Source organism: Podarcis vaucheri, assembly GCF_965113315.1.
Source record: "Podarcis vaucheri genome assembly, chromosome: 13".
NCBI lineage: Eukaryota > Metazoa > Chordata > Lepidosauria > Squamata > Lacertidae > Podarcis > Podarcis vaucheri.
Window position 1 is genome coordinate 38112110 of NC_138751.1, and position 23174 is coordinate 38135283.

The window sequence follows — 23174 nt, forward strand, 5'->3', positions numbered from 1 at the left end:
CTCGCTGCTCAAAATCGCCCTTTTCGTTCGAGGGTGGGTGGAACGAGTTCTAGGTGCTGTCATTTTAATTTCCCAGAGTGCTCTCAATGTAGGAACTTAACATGGTGGCTACCAGACGACCTCTACCAGACGGCTATTGCCATCTCTAGCTAAGCCTGCCAAGGGGCACCACTGGTGTAGGAGAAAAGATTAACCCAGAGCCAACCAGCATGGGGTTGGGAGAACAGGCCATAGAAAGGAGGCGTGTATGCAACCCATGGCAAATCCTGCCCAAGAAACGATCTGGTACCTTTTGCATCTTCGCAAACCTCTCTGTGCAGCAATAACAGCCGAGATGGGGACAAATAAGCAAAGGGAATAATGAAGAGGACACAAAAAAAAAAAGGGGGGACCCAACAGCCCTGATTAATTCAGCATAATCCTGTGCGAATGAACCGCAAAGCAAGCCTCACTCACAGTGTTCAGTGTAGGTGTGCCTTGGATTGCAGAGTGAAAACGCAACCTCCGTGACGTTTGCCAGACTTAATGCAAAAGTCTGTAAGTGCAAGAGCACAGAATAAGCTGTTCAATAGAAGGAGGAGCTCTGGATGCTGAAACAGATACGCAAGGCAAGGTTTATGGGTGGCACAGGAACTTTAGGTGGCAGATTTAGAGGTAGGGAGGAGTGTGCCACTTTCTGCCTCCAAATTCACTCTCTTCCAGTTTTGTTTTGTTTTTTAATGAACAGGAGAGCAGCATCCTTTAGAGTCGCCACTTCAAAGTGTGAAATGTGTTAAGACTTGCAACTTTGAACAACTTGCTGCTTTCCACAACATTAAGCACAGAACTTGAATAGTTTCTGTATTTACATGCTGGCGTGCAATGGAGGGAGGGGTCTTTTTCAGGCCATGGGCTGCATTCTCTTAGGGGCAACCTTCTCTGGGCCACAGGCCAGTCATGACTGGAACCCTAAGCAAAAAGTAAGCACAGCCAAGTGCCCCGGGACTGAGGTTCTCCCTCCTGGCTGAACAACACACGGAAAAAAGACCCGGCTGCAAATATGTACCATGTCCATCAAACTTTCACGGATCCTTCCAGCCAACAATTCACCTACCCACTCCATATATATGGCTATGCCGCCACTGTAATCCACACAGAAGAGAATTATGAGAGCCATTTCACATGTACCCATGGTACGGTGGCTGCCCCCAGAAAACCCCTCCAGTGTTTGCACAGAGAGCATTAAGTATAGACATCAGTGCAACGTATCTATGGTAGCTGTTCAGACAGCGGTGTGTTTCCTGGAAAGCAGGCTGAAACACTCCTGCAGCCCTATGGAGCCCAGATTGCACACAAGCAATTTCCAGCAGCAAGCACAAAACTATAGGTACATATGAACGCCGCTTGGCAAGTCAAGTAGTAGTTTACTGCCTGTGACAGATTCTCCAGAGCCAACACCACCAGGAACCTCAAAAGTCTGCCTGCTCCCTTTCCTGTACGCGAGTTGGGGCCACAGCTCAGCGCCAGAACACCTGCTCTGCCTGCAGAATGCCTTGGCGTCATTCCTTTGCATCTCCACTTAAAAGGGACCAGGCAGCAAGTGATGGGAAAGGAGCCTGGTCAGATAACACAAATACACTTCAGCTGGTGTTAAGGCAACTCCCTGGGTTCTCTCACTAAGCCCACTCTGCAGAAGCCAGAAACCACACGTCCCTACAGCTCGTTTCTGCCCATTGTCTGTCTCTAGTCTCAGAACCAATCTCTTTATTTTTCAAATTATTATTTTCCTGCTGCAAGTCAGGGATGGGGAAGCTGTGTCCCCCCCCCCCGGGCTATGGGTGGATTGCAGCCCCCAAAAGCCTCGGCCGAGGCAGGTGGGGGGGTCCCAATCCAACCAGCCTCTTAAGGAGAGGGGCCACAGCCCTCCCACCCCCGCCGCCAGCCCTGCCGCTTAAAAAATGAACCCCGCTGCCTCCCAGTCCCCGCTTACCTTGAGTGGTTTGAGGGACTCCAAGCCTGCTCCTGGCTCAACCCCCTCCTCCCCGGCTTTCTTGCCCCTCCCTCTCCCCCGGCCACGGGGCTTCTTGGTGCCATCGTGAGCCACGCCATGGGGCGGTTCAGTCAGGGGCCGGATGCGGGGCCTCCCGCGGGGTCGGGGCGGGCCCTCCCGCTTGGGCTTGGTCGGCTTGCGGCCGCGGCGCTTGGGCCCTTCCAGGAGGCCGCTGTTGGGCGGGCAGAAGTCTATGTCGCCCATGGGGCTGAGGCTGGTGCGGTTGGTCCGGCAGCTGGAGATGAGGTCCGGCAGCAGGTCCGGCAGGCGGCGGCTGTTGAGGCGGATGTCGGCCGGGACGTCCTCCTTGTCCTCGTCGTCTTCGAACTCGTACTCCTGGGCGTAGTTCTTCTTGGGCGGCTGGAAGGGGGGCTCCCGCTTCTTGAGCAGGTGGAAGGAGGAGGTCTTCAGCAGCTTCTTGGGCTTGGACGAGCAGAAGATGGGCGACGTCAGGCCAGACTTGGACTCCGAGACGGGGGCCGTCCCGTGCTGCCCTGACTGGATCAAGCCCAGCTGCTCTGTGTTGACCGTCGAAGGCAGCTCATGCTTCACAGAGACAGAGTCCAGGCCCAAGTGCTGCCCATCTCCGCTCTCTGACTGGCAGTAGCTCTGGTAGCCTTGCCCCCCTTGCATCATGTCGTAGCCTCCGCCTTTCATGCCCTCTCCCCTCTCCATGCCTTGGGTCCCGTCGTCCGGCTTGGGGAACTCGTCTCCGGCGCAAGGAGGAGGCCCGAACATGTCCTCCATGCCTGGGAAGAAGCTGCGGTCCTCGTCTTGCAGCAAGGAGTCCGGGAAGCAGATGGAGGTGAGGGGGACAAAGCGCTGCTTGGCCCCCTGCGGGCTGGGGCTTTCAAACTGGTCCTTGCCCTCCAGCTGGCCCTGAGGGACCTGCTGGGAGGAGTCGGGGTCCAGGCCGGCGTCTGGCAGGAGGTGCTGCTGGTTCTGGACCGAGCCACTCTGCCCCAGGTGGGACTCCAGACTCAGCTCGGGCTCCAGGAAGTCCTGGATCTCCTGAGACTGGGAAAGGTTGCCTTGGGGCATCACCTCCATGCCCTCCGACTGCATCCTCTCCTGCTGCAGCTGGCCCTGGAGCTGTGGCGACTGCTGCGGCTCCAGCAGCTGTGCCTCCATGCTCTGCGAGCGCACATGCGCCTGGTGCAGGTGGGCTTCCAGCGCCTGCATCTGGAGCTGCGGAGAGGGCGCCTCGGCCTGGTGCATGCGCTGCGGCTCCATCAGGTGGACGTCCAGCGGGGTGCGCACCTTCCCGCGCGAGTGCAGCTGGCTCTGTGTGTGAGTGAGCACTGACTGGAGCAGCTGGGATTGTTGTTGCTGTTGCTGCTGCTGCGAGAGGGAGAGCGGGGGCAGGTCGGGAGGGGAGTCCAACATCAAAGCACCCCCCTGCTGCCCGGGCATCATCCCGTGAGGCTCCATGGGGTGCGGCTGGGGGGCGTGCTCCGGGGTCTTCTGCAGGTACGAGTGTGCTTGCGATATCTCCTTGCCCCCCGTGTCCATGTGTCCTCCCTGGAGGTGCTGCTCAACCGACTTCTTGATCTCCTGCCCGTAGGAGTCCATGGAGCCGGTTTGGTGGCTGTAGTGGACCACGGAGGTGGCCAGGGACTCTGGCGTCGAGCGCGTGTGCGAATACTCCTTCTGCCGCTCCCCTTTCTTCTTGTCCTTGAGGCCCTGCAGGGACATCTCGAGGCCTTGGTTGTCCAGATTGGAGTTGGTCCGGATGACGCTCTGCAGGTGGTAGCGTTCCTCCGTCTTGCTCAGCTCATAGCCCATCCCCTTCCCGGCCCTCTCTTCGCACTCCACCATGCCCTCGGGGGGCACGCGGGGAGGGCTCTGCGACTGCAGCAAGTGCTGGATCAGGAACTCCTCGTCCTCCGTCCGCTCCGAGGACAGCAGGTCCGAGTCGGTCTTGGATTTCCCGTAGGACGCTGCCCTCTCCAGCCCTCCCTGGGAACTCTGGTAGCTCTGGGTGTGGGCTGACTGCATGAACGAAGGAGACAGCACGGAGGTGAGGTACTTCTGAGACTGCCCGGGCGACGCCACGCTCTGGGGCCGGTTCGTGGTGGGCGACTGGAGGGGCCGGATGATCTGTGAAGGGCTCGAGTCCGGGAGGCTCTGACTGTGTGAGTAGCCGATGGACTGGCTGTGCCCTGGCATGGCTGGCGAGTGGCCGGTGCTGTAGCTCAGCGACGGGCTGGCCGTGGGCATCCCCTGCGAGTGAGCCGGCACGTAACTCGGCGTCTGGCTAACGGAGACATGAGGCTCGGCCTGGACGCTGTACGACAGGCCCTGGAGCTGCTCTGGCGAGTAAGTCTGATTCTGACAGGTCTGCAGCCCTTGCCCGCCCTGCCCGGCCTGGCCCTGCTGGGCCTGCCCTGTCGTTGAGTAGCTCTGCGCCTTGCTTACGCTTGTGAGGTCTTGGGCCTGGCTGCTGCTGAAGCCTTGCGAGGCCTGGCTGACCGAAGACAGGTTCTGCGGCTGGCTGACTGAGTAGCTCTGTGTTTGGCTCATAGAGAGCAGGCTCTGGGGCTGCCCGGGCGAATAGGCCTGCGACTGGCTCGCGATGACGGAGCTGGGCTTAGGAGTGGATGAGCTGTAGTTGCTTTGGCACTTGGGCGTGGCGGTGGAGCGTGGCGGCTGGCGGGAGGCTGAGTAGCTCTTGGACTTGGAAGAGGAGGCCGTGCCAGAGTAGCCGGGGGACTGGATGATGGGGCGGTAGCTTTGGGAGGGCTCTTGCCGCGTGGCCTGGGAGGTCTTCTGCTGCTGCGAGCCCTCGCTGCTGGCGGGCGACTGCTCGCCCAAGGGGCTGCATGATAGACTGGAACGGTGGGGCATCTGCTGGTAGCTGCCCCCACAGCTCAGGTAGTGCTGGAGGGAATGGGCGGCGGGCAGCTGGGGCTGGGCACTGGAGGGCCTCTGGTAATGCTTGATGACACTGTCCTGGCGCGGGATGGCCCTGTCGATGGAGGAGGCGGGCGAGCTGGAGAAGACGGAGGTGTTGTACAGCTGGGATGTCTGGTCGGAGGGCCCCAGCGAGGACGACAGGAGGTTGAACTGGGAGGGCAGGTGGCGGGAAGCCGACTCTTGAGCGCTGCGGTACGCTGAGCTCTGGGAGGGCAAGCCCGTGCCCAGCACTGCACTGCCCAGCCGGTCAAAGCTGAGGGAGGAGGGGACGCTGGGCTGGGAGGACTTGATGTGCAGCAGGGGGTCATGTGGGGACAAGAGGCCGTTGGAGGTGGGGCTGAAGGTGGCATCCTGCAGGGTGAGCGAGGAAGTGACCGGGAAGCTGCGCCCGCTGAAGGAGGCTGGGTGCTGGTAAGCGGAGAGTGCCGACGAGGAGGGGAAGGTGCCGGAGCCTGGGAGGGCCCCCGAGATGAAGAGCTCGGCAGGCGCTGGAGTGTGCATGGCTGCAAGAAACAAAGGCATCGGGTTAGTTGGATTTCTCTGCACAGAGCTGCAGGATTTGCAAGGCACTGACACGGGAGGCGGGAGTAAGCTGTGCCCAAAGAGTCAACAAAACACGCTCCTGAAAGACTTGTTGAGGCAGGCTCGCCTTGCGCCTCATTGTTGAGACAGGGTTTCTGCGATGCCGGATACAGCTCAGCAATAAGAGCATGTGATTTGCATGCAGAAGCTTCCATGTTCGCTCCCAATAATAATAATAATAATAATAATTTATTATTTGTACCCCGCCCATCTGGCTGGGTTTCCCCAGCCACTCTGGGCGGCTTCCACAGAAACCAAGAAACACTAAAATATCATACATTAAAAGCTTCCCTGAATAGGGCCGCCTTAAGATGTCTTCTGAATGTCAGGTAGTTGTCCATCACCTTGACATCCAATGGGAGGGCATTCCACAGGGCGGGTGCCACCACCGAAAAGGCCCTCTGCCTGGTTCCCTGTAGCTTCGCTTCTTGTAATGAGGGAACCGCCAGAAGGCCCTCGGCGCTGGACCTCAGTGTCCGGGCAGAACGATGGGGGTGGAGACGCTCCTTCAGGTATACTGGGCCGAGGCCGTTTAGGGCTTTAAAGGTCAACACCAGCACTTTGAATTGTGCTCGGAAATGTACTGGGAGCCAATGTAGGTCTTTCAAGACCGGTGTTATGTGGTCTCGGCGGCCGCCCCCAGTCACCAGTCTAGCTGCCGCATTCTGGATTAGCTGTAGTTTCCGAGTCACCTTCAAAGGTAGCCCCACATAGAGCGCATTGCAGTAGTCCAAGCAGGAGATAACTAGAGCATGCACCACTCTGGCCAGACAGTCCGCGGGCAGGTAGGGTCTCTCAGCCTGCGTACCAGGTGGAGTTAGTAGACAGCTGCCCTGGATACAGAATTGACCTGCGCCTCCATGGACAGCTGTGAGTCCAAAATGACTCCCAGGCTACGCATATAAGATCAGGAGCAGGTACAGCTTATGGGAAAGGCTTCTTGCCTTGGGAAGCTGGGATCAAGAGTCATGACCCAACGCTACAGGTGACCCCTGCTCTAGAGATGACACTCTACCACCTGGTCCCTCCCATCAGAGGTTGTTGTTGTTAATATGCCGCCCATCTCCCATCTGACTGGGTTGCCCCAGCCACTCTTGCTTACTTCCAACACAAATAAAAACATAATATAGCATCAAACATTAAAAACCTCCCTATACAGGACTGCCTTCAGATGTCTTCTAAAAGTCAGTTAGCTGTTTATCTCCTTGACATCTGATGGGAGGGCTTTTCATGGGGCAGGCACCACCACCCAGAAGTCTTCTGCCTGGTTCCCTGTAACCTCACTTCTTGCAGAGAAGGAACCACCAAAAGGCCCTCGGAGCTGGATCTTGGTGTCCGGGCTGGACAATGGGGGTGGAGTCGCCCCTTCAGGTATGCAGAGCCAAAGCCGTTTAAGGCTTTAAAGGTCAAAACCAACACTTTGAATTGTGCTCGGAAACGTACTGGGAGCCAACGCAGATCCTTTAAGACTGGTGTTATTTGAACATATAAGGGACAAGGGTGGCGCTGTGGGTTAAACCACAGAGCCTAGGGCTTGCCGATCAGAAGGTCAGCGGTTCGAATCCCTGTGATGGGGTGAGCTCCCGTTGCTCGGTCCCTGCTCCTGCCAACCTAGCAGTTTGAAAGCACAAAGTGCAAGTAGATAAATAGGTACCGCTCCGGCGGGAAGGTAAACGGCGTTTCCGTGCACTGCTCTGGTTGGCCAGAAGCGGCTTAGTCATGCTGGCTACATGACCCGGAAGCTGTACACTGGCTCCCTCAGCCTATAGAGCGATATGAGCGCCGCAACCCGAGTCGGCCACAACTGGACCTAATGGTCAGGGGTCCCTTTACCTTTACATGAACATAAGAACAGAAGAGTCCTGCTGGACCAGGCCAATGGGCCATCTAGTCCAGCATCCTGTTCTCACAGTGGCCAACCAGATGCCTGTAGGAAGCCTGCAAGCAGGACATGAGCACAAGAGCATTCTGCCCACCGGTGATTCCCAGTAACTGGTGTTCAGAGGCATAGTGCTCCGACAGTGGAGGTAAAACAAAGCCACCATGCGTTTTGTGCACCAGTGCATCAACAAAAGCCCTCTCGTGAAAGCTCAGCCCAGCCCACGATGAGCAGAAGGCCCCTGTCCTTTCTGTGCCACCAGAAGGTGTGCTGGGGTAGTTACCTGTTTGCCAGGATGGGGTGCGGAACTGGGAGAGCAGGGAAGAGGCAGAAGGGCCCGGCTGAGGTGCCCGAGACTCCAGCGCTGAGATGAGATTCATGACAGAGGCGTCCGGGGTGGCACTGCTGGCATGATGGAGCCCTGTCTCGAACAGGCCAGAGAGACCTGGGGGGGAAACGAGAACGAGAAAGGAGGTCAGGGGCCGAAATACAGCAAGAAAGAAAAGATAGATCCGAAGTGGAGAGGCTTTTTCTACCCGAGGGCCGCATTCCATTCGAGGCAAGAATCCAAGGGCCACATGATAGTGGTAGGTATGGCCAGAGGCAAATCTCGGCAGAGCAACAAATGTAAAAAAAAAAAAAAAGCCAAAGCATTTTCATTAATTTTCCAAATTTCAACAAATCAACCACAAATTAAAATGAATTCAATTTTCCAAAATAGGTTTCCTGCAGTCTGTTCTCGATGTGTCCATAATATTGTCTTGTTGCTGCTTGATTTCCCCAATTATTTCTAATTCACATTCCATTCCCAACAGTTAACCTTATATTACAATATTTTTTGTCATTTTTAACTTCTTTTCTTTAGCCATCAGCTATCCATTTGCCAATTCCTGCGCGTCCAATATTATAACATTTCAGATATCTAGAAGTGAGCTTGCTCATCAAATTGTCAATCCACAAAAGATCAATAATTATTTCTAAAATAAATTTCCTTTCCTTCTTTCTGAGTGTATGAAAACCTAATAGTTCACTTTCTTTAGATGTTTTCCCTTTACTTCTTAACTGCACAGCCCACTTTGTCCAAGATTTTTCCTGTCCGATCCTCTTTAATTTTCAGTCCATGTAAATTTTACCTTGGCAAATTTAATCTTTGTAAATAAAATGTGGGTTTTATCTTTGTACTGTAGACTAGTTTCTATCCATGCCCCCCTCTGTCTTCCATCCGGGAAACACAAGGCATTATCAAAGTTCAATGACATTTTCCAGGAGGGCAAAACCTTTCTGCGTATGAAGGCAAGCCAGTGAAGAGTGTGGGTCAGGGGACAGAGAAGAGAGTTTTGAGGGCCGCAGTTGGTCTCCGGGCCTGAAGTGCCAAATCGCCTGATACAGAAGGAAGGGGAGCACCACTTTGAACAGACAGAAGAGCCTCGAGACAGACAGTGGTACGGAGCAGCAAAAGGATGAAGAAACATTGGTACCATTAGAAGACACACCAACCACAGAGGGTTGGGGGTGGGGGGTTTTTTAGTTTGTTTGTTTTGGTGGCGAAGGGGAGACTCAGCCAAGAGCGAGGCATGCACAGACAGAAGGGGGAGAAATGAGAAGTTATAGACAGCTAGACAGGTGGCTGCTAAGGGAGAGGGGAGAAGTCAGAAAAAGCAGGAAATGAAGGACAAATGAGGAACTGAGACAAAACTGACGGGCTGGAAGGTCAGAAAACTGGCTCTGGTGGAAACCCATAAACTGAGGGCAAATTATAATTTACATTGGCCAGACTGTTTCTTTTTGTGTGCTGAGCACAGGCACGTTACTGTATTTTTCCGTGTATGACGATATTTTTTCCTTAGAAGTAGTAGGCAAAAATTGTGGGTCGTCTTATACACGGACAGCAGAGCGGGGACGGGCAATTGGTGGCAGCAGCCAGCAGGAGATTGGCAGCAGCGACTGGGCGTGTGATTGGTTGCTGCAGCAAGGCCTGCTGATGATTGGCTTTGGCTGTGACAACTGGCCGGTCTATTTACAACAGTGGCGAGTCGTGCGTGCAATCGGCTGTGGTTGGGTCAAGTGGGCTTTCAGCAGTTAGCGTGCTGACGATTGGTGGAAATCTCCCCCCCCCCCAAAAAAAGTTCAACAACTCTGGGCAATCTCTCTCCCCTCCATTTTTGTTGTGGTCCCCAGAAACAGAAGTTGTCTTATACATGGGGGGGGGGGGTGTTATACATGGGAAAATACGGTACTTCTTGATCGAAATCAACAGCAGTGGGGACTGGGAAAGAGAAGTGTGGTTTCTTTGTTCTAGAAAATTAATAGCTTTGGGCGGAGAGGCAGGGAAAGGGCATGGAGAAAAGGATTAGATCCCCTTTCTCCCAGGCCACAGTTCTGATCTGGATTCCCCTCCTCTGCTTTGGGTTAAAAGAGAATGTCCTGCGCGCTAAGCACATTTTTAAAAATGCTGTAAGAGGAAGAGCCCTTCTGGATCTGACTCATCTAATTCAGCACCCTGCTCTCAAGAGCAGCCAACCAGATGCCTGTGGGAAGTCCGCAAGCAGGACTTGAGTTCAGGAGCACCCCACTCTCTTGTGGTTCGCAGCAGCTGCATTTCAGAAGTACCACTGACTGCATCACTGTAACCTGAATTCACCCCGAAAGTGTAGGGCAAAAGGAGTGCAATCAAGGTGAACCAGGGGGAAGAGAACGTAGGCATGACAGCCATTCACACTTGCATGAGAAGGACGAACGCACAGCGAGAGGGGAGAGGAGGAAGGAAGGGGAGGCTTGGTTAAAACACATGTGCATAAAAAGAAACACCAATGGAGAGAGAGAAACAGAACCACAGTACCTGCCGGGTGGTGGTTTGTGGCGTAGCCCTGCAGAGGATGGGGGGTGGCGTACGCCTGGCGGTGTAAGATATCCGTGTCTGGGTGTGAGCTCCGGGATCCACCGTACACCAGGCTGAAGGACAAAGACACACAGAAAAGACTTGGTCAGACTTGGCAACTTCTCTGGGAATGTGGCTGAGATCTTTTGACGCACTTCACACAGTTTGGACATCCTGATTATATGCACAAAAGGTTTCATGCAAAGCTTATCAGCGGAAAGCCTGGTAGTGGCTGAGGTCAAGGAACCCAATTATACGGGATTCTTTAATTTTGAGTGCACAGAAATGTGGGGTCTAGCACATGAGCTCTAGATTTCAGAACCCTGCTTGGCTATTAACTTTCTAGGTGACATTGCGCAGCCATGGGCGTGAGCTCCTCACCCATAAAATGGGCACACCAATGCCCTCATTCGAGAGGAACGAAATAATGACATTAAACCAAAACACAGTTGATACTGAAACACCACAGGCACCAGGAGGTGGTTTCGCCTTGCCTTGTTTAGATGCTTGGGAAAAAGATCAAGGCACCTCCTCCCACTACCCCACTCTATCCTCTTTCATTAGCAACTCACCTAGGCAGCAAAAGAGACTGGAATGTGTAACCAGTGATGCATGATGGGAAATGTAGTCCCCACCTCCTGGTTTCCCACAGCCTCTGCATGTGACCCGCATCCCTTCCCCTCCCCTGCCTTGCACAGGAAGACGCAGCTGTCTAGCCCAGCGGCCAAAATGCAGCAATCGCAGCTTGCAGAAGAACGCCCCTCATTCCTGACCTCCTTCCTCAGCTGTAGGTGCTGCTGAGATCTCTCTCTCTCTTTCCTTATCTGCAACCCAGCCAGTTCAGCCCTGCTCCTGACTCTTGTCCTTTACCTGAAATTCTTCTTCCCTTCACACACATTTCCGCCTCGGATGATTTGTAGTAATATTCTTACACACACGCACTCTTAAAAAAAATGACCAGGTCAAGAAAACTGAGAGCTCCAAAGGCCTTGCTTCCAGCTCCCTGCTCTAAGCTGCAAAAATCCCCTTTCCCAGGCCCTGCCTCTTAAGCACCTGCTCTAAACCACTGGATTTTACCACCACTTTAAAAGAGAAAAAGTCAGCACTCTCCCATTGCCCCCACCCCAAATACATGTGCCCAGCTGACAGTTCAGCCGCTCTTATCAGAAATCACAGGTGCTAGAGCTCCCAGCCGCTTGGATTTAACACACTTATAATTTAATCCTATACAGTGGTACCTCCGGTTACAGATGCTTCAGGTTACAGACTCTGCTAACCCAAAAATAGTACCTCGGGTTAAGAACTTTGCTTCAGGATGAGAACAGAAATCACGCGGCGGTGGCATGGGAGGCCCCATTAGCTAAAGTGGTGTCTCAGGTTAATAACAGTTTCCAGTTAAGAACAGACCTCTGGAACGAATTAAGTTCTTAACCCGAGGTACCACTGTACAGGCTACTCCAAAGTAAGTCCCACTGAAGTGAATGGGGTTAAGAGGGTACAGCACCGCACCCTAAACCGCAGGCAGCTATTCACTTGGGGCAGTAAATAACGTGGCAGAAAGGCCTGGTACGCCACACAGGTTTGCCAAGATTTATTGGTGGGGGGAGGTATTCCTTCACAAAACACCCGCCACTCTCCCAGCTTTCTGTACACAACACCCAGGCAATGCTCTCTCTCTTTCCGCACTCCCTTTGGGAAACACTTCATGTGTCTAATTATGTACAACGCTGCCACTCCCCTCCTCCTAGCGCCAAACCAACCTGCCACCGTTACTTATTTTCTGAAATGTGGCACATGCCTCAACACACACGCACATAATTATGCACGTGCCGTGCAGGAAACGCAAGCACAGCTTTGGGACAAGAGAAGCCACATGGGGTGTGCACCCCTCTTTGCAGGGAGGAATCCAGGTGGTACGAGTGATCCTGGTAGCAGCAGCAAGCGCGCCTGTCTCAGGAATGCAGCTACCTGCTAGCGGGCGGGGAAACTCGCAGGGAGCTACAGAGGTTGCAATGTGAAAGCAAGGCAGGGAGGGCAAGAAAGGAGGCGGCTGGCCATGAAAGCAGGCAACCCCCCCTTTGCACACAACATGCCTGCCTGCAGCCGAGAGATGGACTGCGCTGTAGCAACCACGAGAGGGCCATTCTGCGAAGGGTTACAGGAAACAGGAAATAAGAGAGTCTTTCATTCACCCTCATCACTGTCTCGCTTGCTACAGAGCACTGTGTCAACAGCTGAATGGAAAACCATCCCGAGGCAGAGAAAGAGATAGACGCACACAAACGTAAACAAAGCTTGCCAGATCAGGCCAGTGGCCCGTCTAGTCCATCGTTCTGTTCCTACGGGGGCCGAATAGTTGCCTGGAAGGAAGCAGCAAGCAAGGTTTAGGCACAAGAGCACTCTATCCTCCTGTGATTTCCAGCAACTGGTGTTCAGAGACACTGCTGCCTCCAACTGTGGAGGTAAGAGCACAGCCGTCATGGCGAATAGAAATCAAGCCTCCCTCGGTGGCGGCTAGCACAGAACAGAGAACTCTCCCAATTCTGCACTAAGCGCTGATTCCTCACTTCAGCAGACAGTAGCTGATGGGGAAAGCCCTCTTGGCAGAGATGGCAAAGCAAATGCATATCATACCAGTGAACTCTAGTAATGGCAGAAAGATTCAGATGACTGGATCCACACACGAGACATGCTCCGTTCAGGTGTCTGCAGAAGGAGGTAATTCTGCTCTACTGTATACCATTTTCAGTTGCGGTATAGTAACACTTTTAATTTGCAGGAGTGCTTTACGACCTCTGTTAAATTCACTCTCACAACCACCCAGTTAGGCAGGCCACTGATGTTCCCATTGCACAGAGCCTGGGGATTGAGTCTGAGAGTGTGTGACTTTTCCGAGGCCACACAATAAACGCAAAACATGGGTCAGCGCTTGAGTTCAGGGCCCCCAGGCCCAAACACCACCTATCCAAGCCCTCTCCCTGCTCAGGACACTGGATCTTGCCTACAAGGCCTGCCACTAATAAGCTACACAGCTCCTGGCAGAAGGAAAGAGGTCGCACCCTTCCAAAAAACACAGATGACATAAGCAACAGCTGATAAACCACTGGACCTCTGGGAGCTATGAGAGGATGCTGAGCAAACCAGTGGCTCTTGCTTATTGAGCCACAGTTTCCCTCACCTGTAACTGAGGAAGATGAGTGACCTGTTTCCCAGAGTAGCTTGAGGATGATGAATGATGTTAAGGACAAATCCTTTGTGGAAGAGAGGGCTACAAACCTAACACTGGGCCCACTTGCAATATACATTCAAAGCAGTATCATACCACTTAAAATTGTCATGGCTTGCCCCAAAGAATCCTGGGAACTGCAGTTTGTTAAGGGCTCTGAGAGTTGTTAGGAGACTCTTGTTCCCCTTACAGCAGGCATAGGCAAACTCCGGCCCTCCAGATGTTTTGGAACTACAATTCCCATCATCCCTGCCTAACAGGACCAGTGGTCAGCGATGATGGGAATTGTAGTCTCAAAACATCTGGAGGGCAGGAGTTTGCCTATGCCTGCCTTACAATGAGAGGCTTACTGTTAAATCACACTAAAAACCGCAGCTCTGTGAAGAGAATAAGAGTCCCCTAAAAGCTCTCAGCGTTTGTAACAGGCTACAGTTCCTAGGATTCTTTTGGGGGAAGCAAGATCTGTTAATAAAGTGGTATGATATTGCTTTAAATGTAGCCCCTGTTTTATTGCAAGAAATGCAGAACAGCAGCAAAATATCATTAGCATTAAATGCAAGCACCATGTTCACACAAACAACACTAGTTGAAACTGTTAAATACCGTTCTCTTCACTTCTAATACAGAGAAGCTGAAGTTAGGAAGGAGAATAATATAGACTACAGTTTAAAGTGAAATAGATATCCCTACTCCTGGATTGTTTACTTAAAAAAAACACCACCACCTATCAGAGCTGGACACCCCACCCCACCCCCTGCTTTCCAGGAAACCACAACTTAGAATACCAAGATTTCTTCCTCTCTTGCGGGGCAATCTTTCTACAGGGATTGCTTCCAGCATCATACAGGTGGGAGTTGTGGTTATTGAGGGTTTGTAAGGAATTATTTGAGAATACACGACATGTGATTGGAGCCTAAGACGCATGTTCAGGAAGAAAGGTGATGTATTCCCCAGCAGGATGCAGCCAGGCACCTGCAGAAGTGTGCACCTGAAAATTTTAACAGCAAAATAAAAGGTTACAAATGAGCATGCTTTGCCACCCTGTCTTTCTTGATATAGTATGCGTGTGTGTGGAGAAACAACAAATAAGGTAGAAGAAAACAGGAACAGAGAAAGGTGGTTGGCAAAGAAAGATTGCAGGATTTCCCCCCCAAGGAAAGGAATCAACTTGAGCTTTGTTCAAATAATCCCTAGCCCCATGAGAACTAGAAACTTGCAGTTTTTGAGAAACACACATACATGCAGGATTCCATGTAAGCTAATGGAACGTGCACTTAAGAGCTCTGGAGCCCAATGATAGCCATAAGGTTTTGTAGATGCAACTGTACATGCATCGTTGTCCCAACCGCTTAGTTCCTCCACAGAAGCTACATGATACGCAAATACAACCATTGCAGGTGAAAATGCATTGCGCAAAGTGCACCCACAACATAACTGAAAGGACAACTGGCCCAAATGTTCTACTTGCAGAACTTTTGTATCAAAATCCATGAGTGCAGCTTGCAAGTGCACTCTCTAAATGCAGGTGTTGCAGGTGCAGCTACAAATCCAACAGCTATTGGTTAATTGTGTTCAAATACCTGCAGAGCAAGGTGTGTGATCCATGCAAAATGATGCACAGGAATAAGCAAGCCATGGACACAGGAAGTGGAGACGGTGGGGAGCGGAACTCTTAAGTTATGGTAGGATGCATCTCAGGGAGGGCAAACACAAATGTGAATGTAGTGTTGCAAGTTCAAGGGTAACATCAAGAGATTGCCAGTCCAACAATCCATATGTGGCAGGATATAAACCATGGGTAGGCAAACTAAGGCCTGGGGGCCAGATCTGGCCCAATCGCCTTCTAAATCCAGCCTGCTGACAGTCTGGGAATCAGAATGTTTTTACATGATTAGAATATGTCCTTTTATTTAAAATGCATCCCTGGGTTATTTGTGGGGCCTACCTGGTGTTTTCACATGAGCAGAAAGTGTGTTTTTATTTAAAATGCATCTCTGTATTATTTGTGGGGCGTAGGAATTCATTCATTATTATTTTTTCCCAAAATTTAGTCCAGCCCCCCACAAGGTCTAAGGGACAGTGGACTGGCCCCCTGCTGAGAAAGCTTACTGACCCCTGATATAAACACACCACACAGCTTTCTAGTATTCCCATGTGCAGCAATTCAAGCTGGTAGCGGACAAGAGCTGTGAACAGAATGCACTACTGTGCAAACACAGTATTTAATATTGCGTGCTGGGCAGTGTCTCCTGAGAAACTTCTGTCCCGTAATGATGATGCAAAGATGGGTTTCAGCACCTAGCGAAGTCTCCAAAGCTGGTAGTGTTGGATCTCTGTGCTTGGGCAGCCTGCCTAGTAGCTCCTTCGCCTTTCTCCTTATCTGAAGCTGCACAAATTAGGCAAAATAAGCAAAACACATGCAAATCTGCATCATTTATGCAAGTTTCCAAACTCCGCTTTTCTTCACAGAAAATCTGAATTGCCTCGGAGAACGTTTTAAAAATAAACGTATGGCACACAAGTCCCAGCAGTGGGGTACTCTCTAGATGCACGCCACACACAACTGTATCAGAAAGCACACTAACTTTATCTGTTGCGGGTTTGTGTGGTGGTGACAGAATCATCACGCTATGAGACAGAATATATAACCCTCAGGTGCACGCACGGTAGTCAAAGCGTAATTTACGAGAGAAGGAGCACTCACCCTGCAGGCTGAAACATCTACAGGAAAAACACCCCAAAGCCAAAGCCTACACACTCAGTATCACTGCCTTGTGACATAAGAGCATCACAAACCTGCAAAGGAGAGTGTGAGCTTTTTAAGGTCAGATGCAGAGCTCCAGGGGCAGGTTTGGGTGTGAGGTGGAAATTAAGTCTAAGAGAAACACGTCAAAAACTTAAGTTACAAATGAGGGGGACTCAACAGACCAAAGTACAAAGCTCCACTAGGAAACGAAGCAATGGATGTTATAGGCTTGATTCCTCGGCAAAAAAGTTTGCCCACCACACCAACTCAGCCTCTTGCTGCCTCCAAACAGGCCGCTAAACAGCCACTGGTCTAGGCTGCTTGTGATTCCTAAGGAAGGCCAGAAAGCCTCTGTCAACTGGAAAAAGAGCACTTTCCACTTAAGACTACTGATGAGCCTGACATCAAAGATTGTGCATGCAGGCTGGCAGATAATACAAACTTACTGGGCGAGCAACTTTTACAGATTTATTTTCAAGACTGCCTCAAAGTCATTCGCAGACACAGCCACAGAACCAACTCACCTCCAGGCCCAAAGGCAAAGAGAGAAATCCCGGGCCTCAAGACTACCTAGAAAACATGCCCTCCAACCTGGAAACTCTGATTGCTAGCCTCAGACAGGTAAAGTCCTACTGCACTGGGAGCAAAGGGAACAGAGACTTGACTGAAATGTATTCTGTGTACACACAGATGCACCTTGCAGCAGGGGCAGAAGCTGCTGTCCCATGCCCAGTACCAAATACATACCTGTGCTTTCAAAAGGAAATGAAGGTGATCCCAGTCAGCTTCTAAAAGGTCACCCCCACCAAGACAGCAGTAAGTAAGAAAGGCCAAGAATTCTCCATGTTTTGACATACTGATGATGAGCCCCCCCACCTTAAGCCACAAACACAACTGTTCCAATGTTCCACAAATGTAACTGAACTGCACAATAAATATAGTTCATCCCTCAGCAGCCCTCGTCCCAGGGGCAGGAGGAGAAAAAAGGAGGAAGAGGGTTCTTCAGGGAGGCAAGCTGAGGAGAAGCCAAAAGCTTGTACGCACCAGAGGATGGCTCCTTTGGGGTAGATAATGCAACAATAAATGTGAGAGGTAATAAATGTAGTCTCCTGATTTGCTTCCTGTATGTCTGCATGCACATTGTACATTGGAGACAATCTGTGCCCAGGTGGTCTCACTCTGCTCCTTGGCCCATTTGAGATTAATGTATATATACATACGTACATGTCTAAAGCCATGACCCCTGCAAATAAACACTGGAGCAGTGCCCCACTAAGAATCTTTGAGGTGGCTTGTCTGGAATCTGATACCTCATTTCTCCACCTTCACTTGACCCCAGTTCCCCTTCCCAGAAAACTCTAGAGCGCTGCCTCTGAAAATCCCCTATTCTTAAAGCACTGGACCATATACTTCAAGGGAAGCCAGGGATTCTGGGCCCCACCACCTTGCCTCTCCCATGGTCCTTCACTTGCAGCAAGGGAAATCCATAATGCACACTGGACACAAGGATGCACATTTAAGTGTGCATGTGCTGGCACACACGTGTCCCAGCAGCACAAGCATTCCAGCAACGCACCTGCGTGGACCACTGCTACACTAGCGCTCTGCCCATGTGTGGCAGCACACGCAGTAAGTGCATTTATACGAGATGGATGGCGGCCTCAGGGAATGTTTATATGGGTTAAGCGCTTCTTGTGGCCAGTGTCACATTTAAATGAAATCTCAGATTGCCACTTTCTTATCAAAGGCTAACAAGCACGAGGGCTGCCTCAAACAGTTTGCACAAGATGTGTGGAAGTAACACGGCACAACACGCCATCCTTCTGCACTCCTTACCTGTAAAAGCACTACTGGGAAAGGGGATGAAGAAGCAAACTGGCCTCTGGTGCAAAAAAGAGAGAGATGGAACTCCTGAATGCTGTGGGAAATGAGCAAGAAATTGGGACATAGAAAGCTGCCTTATTCTGAGACAGCCTATTAGGTCCCCCCCATCTCAGTGTTGTGTACATGGACCAGCAGTGGCTCTCTGGCCTTTCAGATGTGGGGTCTCTCCCAGAAAGTCCTACCTGGAGATGCTGGGGATTGAATCTGGGACCATCCACATGCAAAGAAGGTGAGCTATGACCCTTCCCGCTTACTGGAAGGGAGTAAAGACCATTCCACTCTTGCTAGGTTCTTTAGAGGAGAGGCGGGATGAGGGATACAGGACTCCTTACAGAAAGAGAGCAGGAATTATTGGAATCAGCATTCTTGGGTTCTCCTAGCGGGCAGCAAGGCCTAATACAGTCTTCATCAACCCTCCAGGTGTTTTGGACTACAACTCCCATCAGCCCCAGCCAGTCCGAGTTGTATTGTCCAAAACATCTGGAGGGAGCCTGCCCTAATTTGTCAGAGCAGAGGTATGAAAGGGTATAAGGATCCAAATAACTGGGTTCTTCAAAAGGGAGGGGGCAGGGCTATTGTATTTCTCTTTGAGAGAGCAAGTGGGATGTGTCTTGTATCAATGGGGATGGGGATTTGTGTAGCCAATCTTCTCCCACTTTTCTTAGTAAATGGGGTAGGTCAGAGCTGTACTTGGTGGAACTCCCCCACAAGTTATTTTCATTCCTAAGAAGCATTCCCAGGAACAAATAGCCAGAGATCTAAAGTTTGAAGATTCAAAGGCCTCCACCCTCCCCCACTAGGTCTCAGAGATTCAGGTGGCCAACTCCCCCCTATTGTGGCTCTCTTCTACGGCTGAACGATGCCATCACAGGCATAAACCACACAGAGGATATGTGTCCCAGTTAAGAAGCACAGCATAAAGAGGGTCACAGGATCTTTGCCCCCCCCATCTGAGCCTTATTTCACAGGGAAGTCCCTGGAAACATAGGGGGTTCCCAATGTCCTGCACTTCCTTCCTTCATTTAGAGCGTACCTCCCCAAGCCTTTTACAAACACCTCTATATCTTCGTCTCCATCCCCCAACCAAAGGGCTTATCCTATATTCTACAACTTCCAACACCAGATATCCACACACAAATTCAAAGTAACCTCACTCTGAACCACACTGCACAAGGGGGTACATACATGTCACCATGTGAATAAAAGAGGGGGAGATTCTCCCACTTTGTGAGAGGCCCTGGCTCAGGATTTCTCTTCTGGTGCCAAGAATGCTGAAATGTGGAGAGAGGTCCCCAAATGCAAAGCCTCCTAAAAGGCAGGAGGGAGATCAGTTCTGCACAGTCCTCCTAGCAAAGGAGAAAAATTCTCCAAGGAAGGCTGATTTTCCCAGGGCCACGTTCCCTGCCCCCCCCCCAAACACGGATGTAGGTGGGAGTTGCAAAAGCTTCTTGCATCGCATGAAGGAAATCCAGGGATGCAACGCCAGCATCATGGAAGGGGACAAGGAGTGTCCCCCACCGGACACCTCTCAGCGTGTGTATGCCTAGGGGCAAGGAAGCAGAGGACCGCCCCCCCCAAAAAAATTCCCCACCACACAGCGCCTTTTCTCTCCCCCTGCTCCTCTCTCACCTGCATGGAACTGAGCACAGTTTCTCCCTGCAGAGGTTGCCGGGTTGCCTTGCACGGGGGGTGGGGGAAGCCCGAGGATCCTCACCTTCCCTTGCACCCCCCTTACCCTTTGCACGCGTGTAACCCCCCCCCCCACTTCCAACCGCCGCCGCGGGGAGCCGTGCGCCTCAGTGGCTCCCCCATTCCTCTGCATGGCCTAGAGGCCTCTTCTCTCCCTCCCTCCCTCCCTCCCCCCACTTTGCACAAGGCAACCCTCCAGACGCGAGGAAGGTCCCCCCCAAATGCCTTCGGGGGGGGGCAAAAAGCGCACATCCTCCGGTTATTCCTGGCCTTCCCTCGGGCCCCCACCCCGCACTCTGCACCCCGCTTCCCCCCACCCATCCACCACCCCGCTTTCCCAGGCCCAGAAGTGGAGGCCCGCGAAGCAGAAGCAGCAGGCGAGGAGGGGCTGGCTGAGGGGGGGGGTTCCCTCTTTGACCCCCCCCCACCCAGCGCTTGCCCGGGACTGCGAGGGGGGGGCTGCTTCTCCCTTTCACTCCTCCTCCCCCCCTCCCGCCTCCCCATCCTTCCCCGTCCGCCGGCCTGACCTGGCCTTGGCCGAGCGCTCGTAGCTCCATCCCGGGCCGGCGCCCAGCGGATCCCCGAAGCCGGCGCTGGGGTAGTTCCTATCCATGGGGAGCGGGCGCCGGGGAGCGGGCGCCTGGGGCCGGCCTCGGTCCGTCGGCCCGTCTCCGCGCTCAGTCTGGGTCCCCACAGCGCCTCCCCGTGCGGCGGCGGCGGCGGCGTCGGTCGACGGGGGGGAGGAGGGGGGCAATCGGGGAGGAGACCGTGGAGGGAGGGAGGGAGGCAAGGAGAGAGAGGGGGGGTCCCTCCTCCGCCTCTGCCTCCGCCTCCCCCCCTCGGCCGCGGCGCTCCCCGCCGCCCCGCCCCGCCGCTCGGCCTGGGCTCAAGCCTCGGGCTGGCGCTAGCGCTGAGGCGGCGGCGGCGGGAGGAGGCGGCGGCGGTGGTGGTGGCGGCGGCGGCGGCGAGCCTCTGGGAGGCGGCTCATGGTGCAGCCATGTTCGCTGGGCGTCTGTCTGCGCTCCGCTCCGCTTCCTCCCACAATCCCGTGCTGAGGAGGAGGAGGAGGAGGAGGCGGTCGGGCGGGCGGCTGTGAGGGGATGGTGGGCAGGCGGGGAGGAAGGGGCAGGGGCGCCGGAGATGGAGGGAGGGAGGGAGGGAGAGAGAGTCTGCACGCAGGAAATGGAGCAGGAAGGAGGAGAAGCGGGGAGGGGGGCGCAAGGCTGGACGGAGAGGGCGCCCGCAGGGGCCGAAGGACAAAGGCAACGGCGGCGGCCGGAGCGGGCAATGGCCGAGCCGGCCGGGGTGAGGGGAGGGGAGATGGACGGGTGGAGGGGAGATGTGGGGAGAGCTGAGGCGGGTCGCGGTGGGGGGGAAGGAGCCAGAACAAGCGGGAAATGATGGAGAGGGGGGCAGGTCAAGTAGGGGTGGGGGGCAGAAAGGGCAGCAAAAGCTGGGAACTTTTTCTCCCTTTTTTTGCCGAGGTCTTCTCCGCTTTACTTTCCACGTGTGAACTTAAAATGCCGACCAGGTGGGCCAGGAAGTTGGACCGCTTTTTGCTGGGAGTTCGTGGAGCGCGCGGGGTAGCTCTCCACGCCGTTTCCTCTCGCGGCTTTGTGTTTTGTTTTGGTTTTGAACTCCCCACCCCCGGTAATGTTTGAAGGGCATTCGCATATCTTAAAAAGACGCGGTGAACTCGGCCTTCGCAGCACTGATTGGCTAAGGCTTCTCTCTTCCTCCCCCCCCACCCCACCGGGCGTGTGTTTTCCGACACGTGGGGATGCCCTTCAAAACGTTACGGCGGAGACGAGAGTCAAGCCTTGGCTGGTGGGGAAGTAGGAGATCTGTGCAAGGGCACTCAGGGTTGCTTCACACAAAGGTGTAGGAAAAGGTACAACAGTAGTTCGTGCTGGATGTTTGGCCCTAGCTGTGTGCACAGGTGTATAGAAGGCAGGTGTATATGACTTCAGAGACACTACTTTCTCGCGCCCAGTAAGTGGCTTCAATCTCACGTTCTGTGTACACACTATGAAAACAAGGAGTACACTGCAAGGACTCTGTGAAGCTAAACTATGTGCCAAACTAAAATACTAAACTCCCCTCTGTGCTCTGTGCACATACACAGATCGAAATAGACACTCACACAATTTTCATAAATGACAGTGTATGCCAAGGTGGCTAACCTGTGACACTCCAGATTTTATTTTATTTTATTTTATTGGACTACAGCTTCCATCATCCCTAACTGTTGGCCATGCTGGCTGGGGCTGATGGGAGTTGTAGTTCAGTAATAGCCCCCTCTGCGTTATACCAATGATGTGTGAAAATTATTGGCTTCCTGATGCACTCCTGATTATCACTCATATTAACGTGCAAAAGCAAATGTAGAATCTGACAATGAAGCCTTACAAGAGAGCAAGTTACACAAATGCATGGCCAGTCGCTTCTCTCTGAAGGTGAATTGGTTTTAAGACGCAATGGTTAATAGACCATAGGCAATCGACAGCTTCGGCTGGAGGGAGGATGCAGGTCAGTTAAAAGACTTTAGCCCAAGATTTCAACCTCTGGAGGTCTCAGGCCTGAGCAGACCATTTTCAGCTCAGACTTGAAGTTAAATGGCCTGTAGCTTGCTTGGTCTCAGACACAGCAAGCTACGGGCCGTTTAAATTCAGGCCTGAAAGCACCCAACTCATCATCTTAAAATGGAAATGGGGAGGGTAAGACCCAAGCCCTGTTTACTGACTGCAGTAGAGCAGCATTCTGATTTTGCCCAGAAAAAAAAGCGTATTCAAAAGAATCTGAGTCTAGTTTTCAGAATGTTACAACCCCTACACTCCCTGCAGGTATTATGGCTACAAAGGAGTGGTTTAAATCTGTGCCTCCATTCGCTAATTGTCAGGGACTCCAGAGGTTGAAACCTCATGGCCTGAAGCTGAGATACACCCTGGCAAGGCACCTGGGTCTGTGTGTGCTCAGCCCACTATAGGTGCAGACAGAAACAGTGGTGTGCAATGTCAGCTGCTGCGATTGGAAGGCTGTACAAAGTCTCTGGATTGGCCTGTCCCTCTGCTGTCTAGCTGTCAGCAATGTAATATGTTCCCTGTGCCTCACTCTAGCTGCTGACATCAAAGAGTTTACTCAACTGGAGAACACACTCTCCAGGTTGAGATTCAGATACAGCTCTCCCACCCCAACTCCCTGGCTTGGCCCCTGCATGAATGCTTGCCTAATTGCCTTCCCATTATTAGCTTTCTGGTGCCTGCCATTATGTTAATTTTTCAACTGCTTTGATTGAGTAAACCACCTTGGGTGCTTAAGCAAAAAGTCTGAATAGAGGGGGTGCGC

The 23174-nt window shown here is 52.7% G+C and overlaps 1 protein-coding gene across 1 annotated transcript in view; it reads right to left on the reverse strand.

The window, feature by feature from the left end:
- PRR12 (proline rich 12) overlaps positions 1 to 20660 on the reverse strand; it is a 44607-nt gene extending 23947 nt beyond the window's left edge. Inside the window, exons 1-4 of the mRNA XM_082194280.1 lie at positions 20357 to 20660; positions 10246 to 10358; positions 7690 to 7851; positions 1970 to 5448 (exon numbers count right to left, since the gene is read on the reverse strand). Of these exons, the coding sequence (XP_082050406.1) occupies positions 1970 to 5448; positions 7690 to 7851; positions 10246 to 10358; positions 20357 to 20442 (3840 nt within the window). The 5' untranslated portion in view covers positions 20443 to 20660. The remainder of the gene's footprint in view (positions 1 to 1969; positions 5449 to 7689; positions 7852 to 10245; positions 10359 to 20356) is intronic.
- Positions 20661 to 23174: the final 2514 nt, after the last annotated feature.